The sequence below is a fragment of the Embiotoca jacksoni genome, unplaced genomic scaffold (assembly GCF_022577435.1).
Source record: "Embiotoca jacksoni isolate LCO1_2020_lvr unplaced genomic scaffold, fEmbJac1.0.p SCAF_41, whole genome shotgun sequence".
NCBI lineage: Eukaryota > Metazoa > Chordata > Actinopteri > Embiotocidae > Embiotoca > Embiotoca jacksoni.
Genome location: NW_027185394.1, coordinates 2,980,605 through 3,001,269, shown reverse-complemented (window position 1 = coordinate 3,001,269; position 20,665 = coordinate 2,980,605). Strand labels below are relative to the sequence as shown.

Sequence of the window (20,665 nt, the reverse complement as noted above, 5' to 3'; positions counted from 1 at the left end):
CCAAGATACATGACAGGGGGAAGTCTGCTCTCATTGGAAGTCGACTGAGAGCCTCCAGCCATCCCTTAAAACATCATAACCCGATGCTTTGGGATGTCTAGTTTCACCCGAGACTAGAAAAACAGAGAGACAACCCCGATCAGCAGCCTCACAGAACACAAGTCCGTTAATTGAATGTAACATCAACACAAGCTACAGATTTCCCAGATCCCACCCAAGATGGCCTCCCAGTGGACGACCCGCCTGAAGCTTGTGTTTAGTTTCTGTGAAGCTGCTTCATTCATATTTAGTACAAAATATGACGATAGATGATGGAGACAGGTGTCAGACAGAAAACACATGAGTTTAAATAAGACAACAAAGAGAGATAAAAGACAGAGTGACAGGGGAGATTTGTTGTGTTGCACATGTGTAAAATGTGATTTGTGTTTTCTCAGTTTTAGCAGTCCATGCTCATTCACTCTAACCGGCACGTTTAATGGCTTCCCTGAAAAAGAAAAAAAAGAAACAGAGACGGAGTGCCGGAGTGTGTTCAAGTTCTGAGATCCAGGTTGTTGTTTTTTAGCAGCTTGAAGGGAGGAGTATGAAGGGAAGTAAAGACCAATGAAACTGCACAGTTAGCCATGCTTCAATGTGTATCATATCATACGGAGAAGTCGCTGTGATCATGACGATCATATGATACATGAACAGAGGAGAAGGCGGCCAGCGTGGTATGGGACCGACTTCCTTTCTGAACACCAGATCGTCCATCATGGAGGATTTGCACCAACGTTTACAATGACTGCCACCTACTAAAAGATCAAACGACTCATAAAAGAAGGAACCGAACGTTGCTGCAGATCCTCAACGATGGGACGAGCTGGTAGAGAAACGGGGAAGGTGGGACATACGACTCTGGACATTTCGACCCAAACACGAGCCCTCCTGTTGTACCTGTTGGTAACCGTTGGTAACTTTCTTCGCCGGGACCGCATTTCCGCTGAGCGCGGTCTTGTCGAACGGCGGGAAAGGTTTGTGCTGGGATTTGACATTAACGTCCAGCAGCACCTTGTTGGATTTGGTGGGTCTGGGCGGGGTTGGCCGGACGGGGGCGGACGTCGCCGCGACCTTCGTCGGGATGGAAACCTTTTTGACCACATTCTTCACCGCTTTGGTCGCCGTCAGTTTCACCAGAGGCACTTTGGTGACCACTGTTTTGACTTTGGTAACCTCTTTGACCTCTGCTTTCATTTGGGTTTTAGCCGCCAGAGCTTTGGTAGCAACAGCTTTGGCCATTTTAGTGGGTTCTGGTTTTGTTGCCTTTGCGGGTTTCGGTGCCTTAGTAGCTTCTACTTTGGCAGCTGCTTTAGCTGCACTGACCACAGTCTTTTCTACTTTAACAACTTTCTCAGTCTTTGTTTTTGTAGTGGTTTCAACTTTGGCCTGATTTGCAGCCCCGTTGCTAACAGCTTTCTTTTCGACCACAGTCGTAACTTTGCTGTTGCCGTTAGCCTTAGCCTCACCGTTGACTTTATTCTCAGCTTTGGCATTAGCTTTGACTTTAACCTCAACGGCAGTTTTGCCATTTCCGTTGGCTTTCTTCTCTGCTGCAGCTTTGCCATTGCCATTTGTCTTAGACACAACAGTGGCTTTTCCATTTCCATTGGCTTTCTTTTCTGCGGAGGATTTTCCATTTCCATTAACTTTCTTTTCAGCTACAACTTTGCCATTGCCATTGCCATTGCTATTGCCATTGACTTTGGCCTGTGCTGTAGGCTTGGCCTCTGCTGAAGCTTTGCCATTGCCATTGGATTTTGCTGCAGGTGCTTTTCCATTGCCGTTGGTTTTGGTTGCACCATTTACCTTCTTCTCAACGGCTGGTTTATCGTTGCTGTTCTTAGCTGGCGCAGCGGTGGGTTTAGATTTAGCTGCTGCTGTTGGTTTGATTTTGGACAAGAGGATCTCTACTGCAGTGGGCTTTGCTTTGGACGGCTTGGCTGGAAAAGCCTTGGGAGCTTTGGTGGGCATGGGTGGCTTAACTACGAGTTTGAACTGTCCAGCTTTGGCTGGCTTAGCTGGAGTGGGTTTAGCTTTTACAGGGGTGGGTTTAGTGGGAGCTGCTTTTCCATTGACTTCCTTCTTCTAGTATCCGTGATTATTGTTTGGTTGAGATGTTGTTTAGTATGTAAAAGTGCATATTGACAAAGACAGGGAGAGAGAGAGGAAGACGACAGATACATGGAGGGGTTGGGAGGGGGATGGAAAGCACAAACAAGGGATGGACAGGTGGAGAGAGAAAGACAAGAGTGGATGTTTTTGAGAAACAATGACATAAAGATGGCTAAGGCTGGGATGATTTACTGAGACTGTACAGGCATTACTGGATACAGCAGAGGATTAAAATGAAATCTAAAGGAAAGTACCAATACTCAAAGTAATTCAATGCTGAATTCATGTAAAGTACTTGAGACTTCAAGTTATTTGAAGTTTTTTATTTTGCTGGTCTCTCCAGTAATGCCATTCCCAATATTAAATGACAAAGCAGCATCTTTGTGCTAATTAGAACTGGAGGCCGTGGTTTGGCAGAGGCACTGAGGTGACGGGTAAAGCTGGCTGCTGTACACACACACACACACACACACACACACACACACACACACACACACACACACACACACACACACACACACACACACACACACAAAACATACACATCACTGATGCACTGACTTGCTGTGCTATTAAACATTAAGTGAAGAAGGTTGCTGCTGTTTAGACATGCAAAAGCAGTAGCATGGATGCCAGGCTGGCATGCAGTGCACGTTAGTCACATAAAACCACACAATGAAAAGTACTGAACATGATTATTTCTCACCACTCATGCTGCTACAATCAAAAATACATGCAAATTACAAGTGTGGGCAGACAAATAAAATTCCCCCAAATGTGAAGGGGAAACAGGCCACCAAGGGGAATACACCCTCCTCAGATACACAAACAGACTGTGGCATACATGTGTGTCATGTATGCAATACAGAAAGGTCAGACGTACAACCATGAATGCATTTACCAACACAAACACATGTGCATTGATATTCAAAAGTTGACTGAAAACTCAGTTTGGAATCAGATGATGCACGAGTACAGAAGGTTCATGCGGCGACATCCTCCAAGACTCATAAGAAATCATGCAAGTAACAGGACAATAAAGATGAAATGACCTGAATAAATAGTATTGCAAATCTTTTTTCTTTGTTGTAATCACCTGTGATGCTAAATGGGCGGGGTTTGTCATAAAAGGTCCATGCAATGAGTGTCAGATAATTCAAGCAACCACAGGAAAGCATTTGAAAATCAAATAAATTATTCTGTTTCATGATTCATCAACTTAACACCCACTTAAAAAAAGAAAACTCTGGCATTTTCTTATGTGTTTCCTAAGATAATTTTTATTTGCACGAGCTCAGTTTGTCATCAAAGACAACGAACCAATCGTCAGATAACCCATTATTTTGTTACGGTAATGACATCATATTAAATAAAAAGTTTAATTTAAATGATTAGCAAATGTTTGATGTCAGACTAGAATCTTTTTCTTACGGCATTAGTGACATAACTTCATCCAAAAAGTTCCCCCACGAGGTTATCAGAGATTGTTAGGTTACTAATATAACTAATATATCTTTCTACTTGTACGTTGCTGTTGAGAAAGTTCAGTGCAACTCTTTAAATTCACAAAATGTTTTCACTGTCTTTAGGAAAAGGCCTTTTGGTTAGCTTCAAGGTAGAAGAGGACAGGACACACACATGAAGTAGGGTCGAATGCTGAGTATGCTGCTATGACAACACAGCTGCACCTACACCGCCCCAGTGCCGCCACTTGGCCACATGTGAACACACATACATATAATGACATAAATGACATGAGGACAAAAAAAATCAAAATCACAAGGAGCAAAAAGGAATCCTGTGTGATGGAGATGGTGGTGACGATGTGAGAGGTCGATCTGGATTAAAGAGAAGATGTAAATAAAACAAGGGAGGTTTGGAGCGATGAGGGATGAGAGAGGCATCCGGACTTCGGAGAGTAAAAATTTAGATTTTTCAAACAAATACTTCCTGAAATATTTAATATAAACTTAGAATACACTTAAATATTTAACAAGCTGACAATAACTCATGGATTATAAATCTTGTTATCTTTTAAATACCTCTCTCTCTCATTCTCCGTCCCTTCCACAAAACCCCGCTCGTGTTTTCCCTCTCTCTCTTGCTCCCTCTTTACCTGCTGGTCGGGGGCCCCGGGTCGGGGAGAGGGGGTGCAGAGGAGGAGGAGGGAACGCCTGTTGTTTCCTCATAATAATAGGGGTATTCATGGTCATCCTGCTCCTCATCAAAGTACTGAGAGAGACGGAGGGATGAAAGGATGGAAAGACGGGAAGGAAGGAACAGGAGAGCAAGAGGAGTGCACGAAGAGAGAGGGGAGAGAGAGGATCTCCGGGAAGAGGAGGTTTGCAGAGGTCATGGAGGGATAAATAAAGGTGAAGAAGCAGAGGAGGAAAAAAAGGTGATAGAGGGATGACGACAAAATGCAAAGCTTTCATTTTTTCTATTCATCAGAGTCTGTGCGGCTCGTTAAAACGAGTTGATATTAAAAATGTCCGTACACAGGCTTCCCTGATGAATGAGAAAACAGTAAAAACAAAACATAAAGCCAATGAATAAAACCACACTGAGTTATATTCATTCAAAAAAAAAAAAAAAAGAAAGAAAAAAAAGCCGTCATCTCAACAGCATCAACATGGCAGGGGTTCGGGATCCGGACAGCGAGTGGCGACTTATACTGATTTAAGATCAGGCATGCAGGCTCATAAAACAAAGTGTACTTTGGATGGATGAGGGCAGATGAAAGTCGTTGACTACGTGAGCTCTCTGATGCAGCTGCTTTCAGGGAAGCTGCCAGATATCAGTAATGTTTTTAATGGAAAAAGAATGATGCATGTGATGTGCACACCCAGTCTCAGTAAGCAAAGAGGCTCCACCTTTAAGCCATCTTCAAAATCTGATATTTCTCAACTTGATCAGAATTTAACTAAAGTTGCATTTTTTTTTATGCCCCGAACAAGTCCTCTCTCTTTCAGTCTGTGGGAGATAAACGGGGGAAAGACGCTGATGTTTCGCTTGTATCATCCTCTTTCCCCGACCTTTCTGTGTTCCAGCGACAGCTAATCCACTGCTGCAAATCAGAGGAGTAGCGTTCCTGGGAGAGAGCACATGATCTGACACACGCCTCTGCTTTTTCTCTTTACTTCCTCCAGCGACACACAGACTGCGCAGGTGAGGAGGAAAGCGGATGGATACAAACTGTTGTTGATGACGAGGGATGCGCGAGGAAGACAGAGGAGAGGAAGAGCAGCACTTTGATGACGTAATCAGACGACCCGAACTGAACCTGAGGACTTCATTCTCAGACGACTGGTGCCTTCAGCGTGGCTTTTGTTTACACTTTTACACCTTATTTTTATATACAGTAGCTTTTTTAACACGAGTCTTATTTTTACAAGCCAAATATAAAAGCAAAAGAGTTGATTTTGAAACCTCATTGTGAGAGGAAACCCGGTAATTCAGGAGGAACTTTATGCAAAACATTACTGACCACTGGCCTAAATTGCCAGTTCACAAGTTAAAAAATAAATTTGATAGAAATTCTATTTATTTATGATCATGATACAAGTTGGATGAACTCTCTGGATTTCCTATGGCTATATATTTCTCTGTCATATCTTCCTCTGATTTCAACATTTTCTATTCTGTAAAGGGAAAACAGAAGTAGCTGCAAAATAAATGAACAAGTATTTTCAAACTGTTCAGATCCTCTGAAGTAATTCATCTTTTAAAAGCTCCCCAGAGATGAAAAACAAAGTCCACAGCTTCTGTTTGGGCGTGTTTCACTGGAGCTACAGATGAGCCGACAAATGATGAGCCGTGACAGTGTGAGGTCATCCACTCAGTAGTTCTGCTGATGTCGGGGGATTTGTGTGGAAAAACTCCTGCAGTGAACTTTATATGAGATGAGTGTGAAATAAAAAGGGTATTTATTGAACCCTGCGGGAAGGTTTCCAGATAATTAATTTACTGGGAAGGGCGATTGTTTGATTAATTTGTGTAAAAGAGGAAAATGTTGATTCCATACGTGTGTGTTTGATGGTGTTGTGCTGGTGTTACTCACGTATGTGTTGGGGTCCTGAGCCTGGGTCTTGGGCAGAGGGGAGTCACACTCAGGGCTGTAGTGCTCACAGAAGTCGTAGGCAGCCTGGGCGTTGGAGGCGATCAGCAGCTGCTGGATGTCTCCCTGTGGAGGAAAAACAAACGGATACAGCTCGAATTTGTATATAATAAATGTGACCTCAAGAAAAGCCACAGTAAAACATCAACAAACATATGATGTCGCCGGTTAAAGGTCGTCACCTGGAAAACCTCCTCGTCGAGCAGACGGGCTCCAAACACGGTGATGCCGTTGGTGTCGACCTCGGCGTTGTTGCCGCGGGGCAGAGGGCGCGTCATCTTCTTCTTGCAGTCCAGCAGCAGCGTCACGTTCTTCTTGGAAACAGAGAAAGCGATGCGATGCCACCTGGAGACGAGGAGGAGGAGGAGGAAGAAGAGGAGGAGGAGGAGGAACCGCAGGCAAATAAATGTGTAATGTGACCACAGTCCTGAATTAAAAGGTATCAAAACCTTCCAACCAACACTCACACACATACTGTTCCCAACCACTCACACCCACATGACCCCAATCACGTCATCTCAACCAGTCACAAACTGGTTGCCGCTGGTTACTGACTTGCCATCAGCCAGGTTGACGCCTCTGAAGAGCGGGTAGTCCTCGGGGGCCGGTTTGCCGTTCTGGTCCTCGTACAGGAAAACGGGGGAGCGTCCCAGCTCGATGCCCAGCTGCTGGATGCCCTGCTCGCTGTAGATGGAGAGGAGGAAGGCCTGCAGGCCGGCCTGGGGCTTCACCAGAGCCATGATGGAGAAGTTCTCCGGGAAAAGACCTGCGGACGAGGGAACGGAGGGGTGGATATTTTATCAATATCGTCCTGCATGCGTTGGTCTCAAAGTGGTCTTTTTTGCTTTTATTTGGTTTAACAATAACAGGTCATATTAACAGGTGAGAGAAGGAAGAATAAACTGCAGAAAACGAGCTGAAAATCAGCTTTGACTCTTGAGGATTTCTTCATAAACCATGTAAGTGCTACTCTCTCATGTCCCCTGGGTGTCAGACGCTTTTTCTACAGTTAATTTGTTGTGGCTCCTGTTTCACTCAGCTCCTACGCTGCAACACATAATTATACTTTATATCCACGAGCAATCTAGCAGAGCGCACAACACTTAAGCTCAGTTTAAAATACTTCCAGACAGAAATAGAAACCTGTAACGATAATTGTCGGTTTCACTCTGGAATTCATGAGAAATATTAAATCTAAAGCTCATTTTACACCACAGACTCATACGACTGGTTTAACGTAACGTTTTATGATCAAATAAGTTTTCCACTGAAGCTTTATGTGCTATAAAGTGCTGCATTGTGTGAATGCCAATAGTTTGGTCTGCTGTTACCATGGATACCGCTGCCCACCTATACAGAAGATGATGAAACTATTGATGGGAACAACTGTTGGTTTGAGATGTCTGGTTTTAACCAACAGACACCTGCAAGATAATCACAAGTTGATATTTCCATATTAAAAATTATACAATAAGCAGAGTTGCTGCACATTTTTACAAAACCCATCAGGTCATAAATATTATGTTGTGCAATCTGAAAAACACAAGCACCAACATGTTTTACTGATATTCAGAAACTTGTCTTTGAATACAAATACAAACATTTTAAGACACTATCAGAACTTGGTTATATTCACTTGGGAAGAATTGATGTTGCCATGGAAACATGTTTACAGCATGTGACAGCCAGCAGGGGAAATCAGTGATATGACTTTAGCGGCTTGCTTTGCTTATATTTAAGTAGTCTATGAAATAAAATGTGAAGTCTGTTTGTGTTAAATACTTAAAAAAAAAAAAACTTAGTAAAGCATCTTTTTATACCTTTAGAAGCACTATATAAATAATACATATTATTACTATTATTATTATTATTATTATTTTATTTTTTATTGTAGTCTACCTTTTTTCCCATTTATTTCATAAAAAAGTGATTGTCACACCTTGTAATTGCTGCTATTAACTATGGTTATAACAACAAAGACAAATCAACGGCTATTCAGTCAGTTGCCTTTCTGTAAAACAATCTCATAACCTATTTATAATAACATATCATGAGGTCTTACTGCTCTATAACGTCTTCTGTGTCAGAGAAAACAACCCTGATGACGTCAGACTCTTCTTCTTCCAGTATGAACAATCTTTCAACATTATGCAATTATGAATCATGAAACTTGAAAGGTGAAACCAACGACCCGGCGTCCCGGTCCAGGTGAGTCCTACCTGAGAAGAGCTGCTTGGTGGGGGCGGAGATCTGGGCCTTCTTGGTGATGCGGTAAGCGTGATCGGGGCTGCTGGAGCGACGGGAGGTGCAGAAGCCGGGGACTTTCTTCACGCCCTCGGGGAGAGAGGGAACCTGCAGAGCCCTCAACACATCCACTGGGTCTGACGAGAGGAGGGAGGAGAGAGAGGAACACCGTCAGTACATCTTCAGCAAACAACTCACGACAACGTAGCTGCCCTGCACGTGACACGGCAGCTTAATTCAAGTAAAGAAGTAAAATCTCGAAGTTGAAACTTCCGGTAATGTTACTGAATATTTGTACGTTACACAGAAACTATGGAAACCAAAGACACAAACTAATGAAGTTCTGCTTTCTCACTTTCATGTTTGTATTTGTGCATAAATTAGTGTTTAAATACTGTATATTCAGATGTTTCCTCCATCAGCTTTACAGAAGGTGCATCATCCTACAAACTGGATAGAAATCACTGCGAAGGACCTTTTAAAATATATCTGCAAAGTCTCTAAATCTAAAATAGATGACGGCGCTGCAGCTGCAATGACCCAAAGTTCCCCAGAGGATCAAAAAAGTTCATCTTAAAAGTGATCTTAAATGGTCTCGCAGCACTTAACGGGATACAGGAGACGTCCACAATGGCCGCCACTGTACATTGAGGGTATAACGTGTAAGAAAGGAAGCTCTGTGTCGGAGCCAATGGGCAACGGTCCAAGCTGCATGTACGAAGCAGAGCAGGGCAGGTAGAGGAAAGCTCGGTTCAGATCTGAGGGGAGACAATGACTTCTGTTCTGCTCACATTTATCAGGCAAACGGAAACAAACGGCCGCTGATGTCATTGTGCTGAGTCATCACACACACACACACACACACACACACACACACACAGACACACACACAGACACACACACAGACACACACACACACACACAGACACACACACACACACACAGACACACACACAGACACACAGACACACACACACACACACAGACACACACACACACACACACACACACACACACACACAGACACACACACACACACACACAGACAGATACACAGACACACACACACACACACACAGACAGATACACAGACACAGACACACACACAGACACACACACAGACACACAGACACAGAGACAGACAGACTCTCCACTTTCACACGGTGCAGTCAAACCACCACCGTCAGTCTGCGCCTCGGTTAAACTCCAGACGTTGCTCAAAGGCACCGTGGCAGTCTCTGCTCATCAGATTTGAATAGATTAGCTCTAACCTCTGCAATTTGGGATTTGATCCCTTCATGGTCACGCGTACATAAAATACTGTGCTGGAAAACGATGTAGATATAATTAACTTCCTTTAAGGTGTCAGAAATCCAACACAGTGATACTGCAGAAGGAAAAGAAAAATATTTTCTATTTGTCCTCTAAAATGCTTATTTTGGAAACAAGTTATAAATCATTCTGAACATAATTTGTTCAGTTAGTTTGAAATGGTTTTTTCACCAGAGTTGTTGTTCCAGCATTATAAAGGGCGGGTCTGTAATTACACATGACTCCACTTGTTCTGTCTTAAGGGAAAGTATTCTGGTTGTTTTATACATGTCCAAATCATGCTTATTAAAAAAAGAAAAGAACATTTTTAATTTAAAAACAAATCGTTCAGTGTGTTTCTGGTGAAACGCAGGTTCTTGTTCCAGGATCCAGAGCTGCTGCTGTCTGGTTTAAGAAGCAACGACAAACATGCATAACACAAATTCGGTTTAAAGTTTTCTTTAGAAAGTCTTGATACTGCACAATTGTGGGAAAACTACAGAAAAGCAACTTTAAAGAGACTTGAAGTAGCTTATAATGATGCCATGAGAGTTTTACTCAAGAGATGGTGCTGTGCAAGAAAAATGTTTGAAATCTTATGTATAAATTTATCTGTCATTTAAATGACTCCAGAAGTGACATCATTCTTGTTTGCTTGTCTCAGCTGTGGAGACATCAGTACAGTTGTCTTTCAGCTGGTTTTTAATGTATTCTATTTTCTCACTGAATGTGTTGTTCTGTCTCTTACCTGCACTAACGAGTCTGTAATTCAGATTGTTTGGTTGATTGATTGATTGTTGATTGAAGAACACTTGAACCCAAATGAAATGTAAAACGTCAAAGCGTTTTGCAGCGAGGCAGCTGCAGCATAAAGTTAAAACAGAAGCCAGTGTTCACATTTTCCTGTCGTCCTCCCTGCGTCCTGGCCGGCCTCTCCGTGTTTGAGGTGCACCAGAGAAACTAACTCTGCTGTTAACAGCCAATTAAATTCATTTACAGCCGGCCGCTGAGGCACTTCTCCTAATAAACTTGCAGAATCTCAGTGATGCACATGTCCAGTGAAACACTCCAGCGCTGATGAAAAGACGGAGCTCACCACATCACGTGATGTTTCTCTTTCTGGTTTTTTCATCCTGCAGACGCATGAGTAAACTGTCATCTTCAGAGGGCTTTAAAAAGCATCAGATTTATGGAGAGTTTATGAGATTATATCATCTTCAGCATGCTTGAAGAGAACAACCGAGAACGTAACAACAGGACTGAGTCTAATAATAGGAGGGATCCTATTAACACCGCAACCACCAGATATGTGACCTACTGGGACAGTCAGGAGGTTTAAAACCACCAAATGATGCACTTTATCCACTGCTCATTTTAAAGCCTGTATTTATTCAAATATGGTTCAGGATCCAAACTTGTTAAATTACTTGTTTCCAGCAGGACAGAACCAAAAGTAAAATTTCAAATCGAAAGTATTACAGAGACAGAAAGTTGTAGTTTCTGTATTATAATTTTGAATTCTTTATGTTTTAGTTATCCATGGTACTGCAACTATTACTACTTTTTATTATCTCTATCCCATGTATGTCTCATTTTCTGTAAGTTTGAAAACAATGAAAAAAGCTTTTTTTTTTTTTTTATTTTAAATCAATCAAATTGAAGATAAATATTGAAATATTTTGGGGCCCAGTTACAAATAGAAATTCAACTTTCAGTTGACCAAATCAACCATAAGCACAGACGTCATTTGAAATAACATTATAATTAAATCATGGAGCCATTTTAATGTATTTATCTGATGTCACGTTTCCTTGTGTTTGTCCTGAAGTCCCTCTGACCCCGTCGGTGGAGCTCGTGTTTAGGTGACACCCAGAGTCTGAGAGGTAACAGTCGGTCCAACAGTCCCACAGATGGTAATATTTATTCACACAGAGCAAATGGTGTGTTAATATTACCGCTGGGTGTCCAGACCACAGCCCATTAACGTCACTCGACACCGGGGAGAGGAGGAGAGGAAGAGGAGGACGTATAAGTAAGGAGGAGGAAAAGTGAGATTCAGTGATGCTGTGATGCTACATTGAACCATCCCAGACTGAAACTGAAAAACAACTGCTTGAAGGTGGAAATGAACAGACGGGAGGTCAGTTAGTGAAAGTGGAGACATGAGGGAGGTCGAAACTGAAATGAAAAGGCAAAAAAAAAAAAAAGTGAGATTTAAAATGAATAGAAACCGTCATAAAGGGACAGAACAAAAACAAGGTTTCACGCTTTTCCAGACTTTGAGTGAAGTTTTCAAACTTATTTTTATTTTTTATTTTATTTTTTTACATAATTATCAAGACTTTTGCAGATTTGCACAGGAATGCTGGGAATGAGAGCGAAGAAGGGAGAGAGAGAGAGGTTCAGGCAAAGGTGGAGTGTGTGTGTGTGTGTGTGTATTTTGAGGGCGGGGGTCGGGGGGGGGGGGGGGGGTCAGGCGGTGACAGTAGACAGCGTGGTTCTGTGATGGCAGGACATTGGATCAGATTGCAGCCTGCAGCTCCCCCCAGGACGCCCGGTATACAATGTGCTGCTCTGTTCCCCCTCTGCTCCCTGCCCAGCTCACATCTGCAGCCGGGGCCCTTCCTGCCTGGAGGACCACAATCATGACAAAAACACACCCGCGAAAAGAAAACACACACACACACACACACACACACACATACAGCCCCAGGCCGGGGAAAAGGGCACCGACACACCTCGAGTGGCAAAATATGAAACTAGACAAGATAGGAAAACAGCCAGCCAAGGGGCATAAACTCTTCTTCTTCTTCTTCTTCTTCTTCTTCTTCTTCTTCTTCTTCTTCTTCTTCTTCTTCTTCTTCTTCTTCTTCTTCTTCTCACCATAAACGCTCACAGATGGCTGCAGCCGTTTGATGTAAATGTGGACCAATCACACTTCTGTCATGAAGACGGGAAACAGGAGCTGCCATGAGAGCACGTGAGAGCGGCGCTGGAGGTGGATAATACAGTAGCTGGTTCAGTTACATCAACTGACAGCTAACATCCAGAGAAAAAGACCATTTTCATCAGAACGTATGAAACGGGGAGATTAATACAGTGACTACTTTATGCTGATGATTATGAAACTATTCTGATATTGTTTAAAGGAGATCCTCCTGTTCTTTCTCTTCTTAAAACTCTTTAGATTTTATTTTAATAGCACAGACAGCTGGACTCTTATTGAGGACAGCTAGTGTGAAAGTTTGACATTTTGCTCGTAAAAAACTATTAAAGTTCAGGGAAATTTGAATGTCTCAATATATTTAAAAAATAAACTTGATTTTGTTTAAAACCAAAATGATTTCTGTGTGTTTAATCCTTAAATTGAGGAAAGTGTAAACAGGTTTGGAAAGGATCTGAGAGCATGATAAGCCGCCTGCTGTATAATGGTGCACTGTACTGTGGGCTGGAGACACTTTTTTTTTTTTTCTTCAACAGGTGCCCCAGAACTGAAACAATCCTGTCACTGTTGTACTACTGAACCCACTCCGTCGCACAAAACCACAACTGACCAAACACGCTTGCAGACCACCAGCTTATTACAAGTTGATAGAAAACATGTGTGATACTCAGGCTGGCATTCACACTGTAAAAAAAAGATGTGAAAAACTGTAGTTGGAGGTACTGTAGTTCTGCTCAGCCGCCACTAGATGGAGCTGAAAAGGATTTAATTAATTTAAACAGCACAATCACTGCCTGTGGAAAGGCTGCACACGCACGCGCACACACACACACACACACACACACACACACACACACACACACACACACACAAGTGTTTACAAGTACACACACTATGCAAATAGACACGTCCACAGGAGTGAGAGATAAACAGGGTTTAGTGAATGAGTTACTATTAAACAGTCTGTACATTCTGTCAAAGCAGCCGGACACGCAGAGAACATCAGGAAGAAGATCAGTGGGGAAGAAAGTTTACACACTGAAGGATCAAATTTGATGTTTTCTCTCCTAAAGTTGATAGATATGTCTATGATGCATGATTACATGCTTCTGCATGCAATGCAAAGCTGCATATACGTATATAGGACTGCAGCTCTTCCCAGCATGCACTGGGGGAGTTTACTACATCAGAATATAAATAAAATTCTGGGTGGCTTATTAAGATTTAATATCATGTATATGGTTCTTTGCTGAAAGTTTGTGTATAGCACACGCACGCACGCACACACACACACACACACACACACACACACACACACACACACACACACACACACACACACACACAGTCTGCTCTGTGAGCCCTGCGTCAGACCATCACTGCAGACCTGTGTGAGAGTTCACTTCAAAGGAAAACCTGCATTTCCTCACCTCGTCTGTACGCATGTATGTATTTGTGTGTGTGTGAGCGAGCGAGCGCCGTTTTCCTTTTCTGCTACAGCTGTGCTAAATACCAGACACACACTCCAGCTGACACGTCGACCCCTCACCTTTACACAACGGCCACATTGTCAGACACACAGAGCAAAAGGGACGTGTGATGTTGACGGAAAATTAACACACACACACACACACACACACACACACACACACACACACACACACACACACACACTGACGCGCAGGTCTGTGTCTCAGTATTTCTGTCTCCTGTTATTTCCAAGAATAAAAAGAGATGGCAGGTTGTTTGGAGCGGCTCGGAAGAGTAATTAAAGAGCTTTAAAAATAAAATAAAAAGCATCATAAATCATTAAAAAAAAAAAAAGAGTTAAATATAAAACTGATTTTATCATTGAAAACCGTAAACTAAACTCCAGTTGTTCAGCCAACATCCGCTGTGCCTCCGTCCAACCAGATGACCACAATGGCAAGAAAGACTGCGGGATGTAGTTTCCAACATGGTGCTCTATAGTTACGATGTATTTATAAGGCCCTCATGTACACAGACAGAGAATCCATTATAGAGTAGCTGTGCAGTAAAAACAGGGATTTGTATAATTTATGTGGTATAAAATGATGGTTTGGTTTTTCAGTGTGTTAATTATCATGCAGATGTTACACCATGTGAGAGAAATACAGAACTATCCTTTATACTACATGAATAACACTGAATGTAAATGAGATTTATATAAAACCTGGAGGAAAACGGATATAAGAGAACATTTTATTGTCATATGCACAGTATTAAAAAGGCGACCCAGAGATGTTCTTACTTTACCGGTCCTCCCCAACTTAAACAAGAAAATTATATATGAATATTTACAAAATCTAACAAAAGAACTAAAAAGAAATATCAAAGAATTACAATAGAAATCATTATATAGAATGCAAATATAAGACATACGTGCAAGAAGCAGAAGAGAGCAGCAAGCTGGTGTGTTTGACGGTTGGACATGAACACTAAAGCTAAGATGAATAGTGAGCAGTGCAGGGAGGACGGTGGGCGCCATGTTGAAGAAAAGGATGGAAAAGAATGAACTTGGAAGGCAGCCGATCAGTGACATCACAGATTACATCATTTTAATCTATAATAAAGTTTCTGCAATCAAAACTGAGTAAATAATCAATTTATGGATTTATGAGCTGTCTGGACTTTTGCTTTTATCATTTTAATACTCTGAGGAAAAATAAAGAATTATAAATTAATTTTTTGAATTGAATGTGAAACACTGCTGCTGTCACTCAACAATATTTTTTTTTTTTTTTACCAATCATGATCATATCTTAACGTGTAGCGCTGCATCGTTAGTTTGATTCTTTGACCTTAAATGTAAAAATGGAAGTAATTCTGTGTTTTTTTTAAACAGCCATTTAATGTTTGTATAAAGTCAACTGTTCTTATGACAAACAAGGACAGGATGTAATATAAATAATCAAATATAACCCCTCTGCTTCTAACGATGTCTTGATTTGAGCTCTTTATTTTGCCTCTGCAGGTTGACGATGAACGCTGCAATCCATGTGGTTCATCAGTCGCTGCAGGGCGGTGCCAACATTTACTGTACTGCACTTCCCCGTGTGCCATTATGTGGTCTGTCTGTGTGTGTGTGTGTGTGTGTGTGTGTGTGTGTGTGTGTGTGTGTGTGTGTGTGTGTGTGTGTGTGTGTGTGTGTGTGTTCCTCTGATGCTGTCAACGTGTATCATGCCAGACTCTTGTGCGGTTTCAGGGCTGCAGGCCACAGTCTCAGTTTGGATCTGAGGGTGGACACTGACACCAGACGACAAAAAAAGCCGACATCACAGGACCAAGAGGGAGTCAGAGGAACCAGGAGAAAGTCAGAGGAACCAGGAGAAAGTCAGAGGAACCAGGAGACGGTGAGAGGAACCAGGAGAAAGTTAGAGGAACCAGGAGACAGTGAGAGGAACCAGGAGACAGTGAGAGGAACCAGGAGACGGTGAGAGGAACCAGGAGAAAGTCAGAGGAACCAGGAGACAGTGAGAGGAACCAGGAGACAGTGAGAGGAACCAGGAGACGGTCAGAGGAACCAGGAGACGGTCAGAGGAACCAGGAGACGTCCTGTCACATGGACCTGACTGTTAGCAAAGGGGGCTAATTAGAAAGCAGTCATGAAGCCGGCTGCGTGTCGGTGCTGAATGATGAGCCCTTGTAGCTCAGCTCTGACTGCACTTAGTTTACAAATCCTAACAGCTCACAGTTTCTACTTTTAGAGGAAAAGCACTTTTTACACAGAACATTTTCACTGAACAACAAAAGAAAAAACAATATTAACTGTCATTTTACATTTGGTTTTACTCGTATGAAATTTTACTGCTGGTAATAGAATTAGTTAAAAAAGATTTCTCAGTACTAAACAAGACTATTTGTACATAAAAACAGCACAAAACCCTTTAAAAAAAACAAAAGATCAGTGATCAGCAGATTAGACATAAATTGTTGATTTTAGCCCAGAAAGTTTACAGAAAAGACGAGGAAGAGTGAAAAAGGTTTTTTACTGCAGGTTTATGTTTAAAAAGAAAAACAAACCTGCATATTAAACTGGATTGTACAGCGAGTATATGATCAGTAACAGAGATTAGAGTCGAGAACCAAAGAGGTGACAAGTCAGATTTATGATGAAGAAAAGTAGGTTAGCATTGTATGATAATAATAATCATCATCAGAGATTACAGTGACATCTTTAAGATTGGAAATCCCCACAGCAGAAATACACTGTGGGATCTTTATGGGTGTCATTTAGCTGCGGGAACAAGCGTCAGAGCACCAGAACTTATTTAAGGCTGATTTAAACCTGCTGCTGTGTTGTAGCTTTTTCTAATGCTTCATCTGAGACATATTGTTCCTTCAAGACTGCAGCATCTCAAACATTTAACTGATAATAAACCCTAAATACAGGATTTTAAATACAGGAAGATGTAAAACTGTAAATCTGAAAATCAAAAAGTATTGAATCCTAGAAATCCTGTTGATTCATTTTTGTTATTGCGCCAACATTCATACCTGTTGCAGTTAGTATTTAAAATAATGAACACGCACTGTATCTGTATCACTTTTGGACGTTTACTCTGCATGAAGTTTTGATTAAAGAAGGTTGGGAAGTCATTTTTTAACACAAAACTGTTGATTTATATGTGTGTTATCTCTCCAGGATGTTTCCCTGTCTCCTTCCCAAGGCATGCTGGGATAGATTCCTGTCTACCTGTATGTTACATTACATTTCAATTTAGCTGACGCTTTTACCTAAAGCGACTTACAACATACTGGGAGCAATTTTTAGGGTTCAGTGTCTTGCTCAAGGACACTTAGGGATGTGGACAGGAGGAGCTGGGATTGAACCACCCACCTTCTGATTAGTGTGCAACCCACTCTACCAAGTGAGCTACAGCCTCCCACCTGTGAGTCTAATCAAAACGAAAAGGTTTACAGAAGGAGGAAAATAACGTTGTATTCTTCTGATATTATCAGATAATAAGTCCCAAATAACTTTCAAGTTCTTTCCACTGAAATCGAAAAAGGTTAAAGCCGACATTTAAAGTTGTTTTCTTTTTCAAAAGGATCGACTGTACCGATGTCTGGAAAAAAGATGTACATCAACAGCGCATGTAAAAAGCCCACAGTTGCTCTCCACACCCTCCGACATCGAGTTCCTCGAGGCAGCGAAATAACAGTGACTGGGAATAGCATCCAATACAGACAGCCTGTCATTATAAAGTTGGCACGCTCTCCCGCCGTCCTCGTACAAGGACCCCGAGGAATGATTCTCCACACACACACACACACACACACACACATACACACACACACACACACACACACACACACACACACACACACACACCGCTAAATCATCACCTATGAAAACCGGGGGAAACAGGACCAACTGTCTTGGACTCACTCCGTTCCCTTTGAGTCTGCAGCGCTGATGTGGTTTCGTCTGAGAAAGACTCAGCTGGAGGGGATGTCGTGGTTTAAGATCTGAGGCCCGAGGGGTGTTTAAGGGACTCTTCTCTGTGTTGTTTTAAAAAAAAAAATCTTACAACCACAGTCTGGGTCTTATCTGTCCAGATTTACACCCGCGGTTGAGGTCACGGAAAGACTGGAAGTGAATGTGAGGGTGTCGAGGATACAGTCATAGTTCCCTGACCAAAAAAACCTCTCAACAATCCTGAGATTGCTCATTTTCTGGAGGCGAAACAGCTTCAATGTCACACAGAGAGGTGCCAAACATGAAAAGGAAAGTCTCATTCAAACAGTGTTATCTGTTCTGTAATCAGCTTTTAACTAAATCTGTAAACTGGTGGACATAAACGACATGTAAACAAGCATTAAAGAGGACCTATTATGTCATGTAAATAATGTTACAAAGTCAGATGTTCATATTGAACGAGGCCAAAGTTTCAAATAATTAGGTAATCGTATGCGAATATAATTCATTAGAGAAAAAAGCTGAAGATTCAGACTGATCCGAATACTCAGTTCACAAAGAGCTGACATCAGTCACACATCTGTCCACCTGTTGCTCTGATTGGTGCACCTCAACAGGCTTCTGGAAGTTGGCCAATCAGAAGACAGCGGGCCTTAAAGACACAGAAGCTAAAACAGCTTGTCTCAGGCAGAGAATGAACTGAGGAGCTGCATAAAGGGGCACTAATAGATAATTCAGCATATTTTTGCACTGTGGATCATGCAAAATGGCTCTGCTGGGGACACAGAATAAAAAAAAAACACAATTGAAAAGAAGCTAATTAGGGTCATTTAATGAAAAAGGCGAATTTTGCCCTGAACTTTGCATTCCAGGCAGCTCATGCTTCCAGTTTGTGTTCCACCACCACAGTAGAAATATTAAATTATTCATTATTAAGTTTAGGGTTGGGCTATAGTAAAGGTTTGTTCATTTTGGTACAGCAAGTGAAATCTGAGGACAGACTGGGAGTAAAGACTGCCTGGAAGACTCAGATTAGGGCAAAATACCTCACAACCAGCAGCAGGTTTGGTGCTATACACGAGTCTTTGTGGATGAACTTAATCTAATTTTGAAAAGGAAACACACCTGATAGGTGAGTTAAAAAGTCAACAAATTTGTTTTATGCTGATTTAGGTGAGATTGTGAACTGTATGGCAAAAAAAAGTAAAATCTTACCGGTGACGGCTCATAATTCTTTTTCTAAGTGAATCAAATATATGTGATGCAGAGATTTGCTGGATGAAAAGCTTCTGACTCGGCAAGAAAACCAAACTCATGAACCTGGACAACTCGGTACGGGTGTGTACAAATCGTTTTTAAAAAGATGGACAGAGGATGGAAGTGGATCATGGGAAAAATGATGACAAGGCAGAGGAAAATAAAAAAATCAAAGGGACGAGGTTAAAACTGCCTCAACTGGGTCATGTGTGACCACCAGAAGCCTAAAATACCAAACGCTGCCATCCAGTCACAGGAATGAGCTGTCAGAGTCCCAGTCTGCCACCTCATAGTGGCTCCATTCAGCATCAGCGAGGGAGCGACAGAGAGGCAGAGCAGGGTTATGTTATGTTTAGCCAAACGGAGACAGACTGGCCTTTGAGGAGCGCGCTGCTTTGAAAATGAGGTTGAGGAACATCCATGTCAAGAAAATATTGCTCTCTGATTTTCTCCTCCTTTGAACAGAACTGGGCTTTCATGCCTTTCTGGGCCTGCTGCTCTCTGGGTGATGCTCCATCCCTCCTCCTCCTCCTTCTTTTCTAGTCTTCATACTCCGAGGGAAGAAAGAATAAACATGAGAGCTTCTGACCACTCTTTTTTTCCCCTTCTTCTCTAAATTGGTCTTTCACTGCCTGGGTGGGGCGCTGTTATATTTTACACTCGTGTCTGCTGCTGCGCCGTTCAGGAAGCGCACGCGCAGACGCACCGCGTATGCGCACAGGTCTCTAGGCAAGTATGTGCGCGCGGGCAGAGGCGCAACAGGTAACAGGAGCGATTTACTTGCGTCATTCTGACATTATCTCTGGGTCAGGTGATTAAAAAATAACACGTTTAGTGAGAGAATTAACACCTGTATAAGATGAGAAGCACAGCCCGCACAGAGGCACATTCACACAGGCTGGATGTGGAACACATTCCCACATCCTGAGCCGGGGAAAAAAATATCCATAGTTTACAGACGCATATACACAAACAGAACTGTACAAAGCGCACATACATGGAGACACTCAACGCTTTCACTCCCAAACGAGGCGCTCCGCCGCATAACAACCTATTCATAAAAATAAAAATAAAAAAAGCAAAAAATGTCTCGGGCTTCCGCCTCCAGAATACACACGGGAGACGACGGGAAGGTGCAATCGCCTCTCGCAATCTGAAACTGGAAACTGGGCCAAAGAATACACTGGATGAGGGCAAT

General features: G+C 42.2%; 1 protein-coding gene across 1 annotated transcript; it reads right to left on the bottom strand.

Annotated features, from left to right (window-relative positions):
- Positions 1-846: 846 nt before the first annotated feature.
- LOC138209847 (neurofilament heavy polypeptide-like) lies at positions 847-8,653 on the bottom strand (the record flags this gene model as incomplete). Its single annotated transcript, XM_069168639.1, has 5 exons — positions 847-2,124; positions 6,212-6,334; positions 6,451-6,613; positions 6,824-7,034; positions 8,488-8,653. Coding segments are annotated over 5 exons (1,941 nt in total), but the record flags the coding sequence as incomplete, so codon positions are not given.
- Between the last annotated feature and the right edge of the window lie 12,012 nt (positions 8,654-20,665).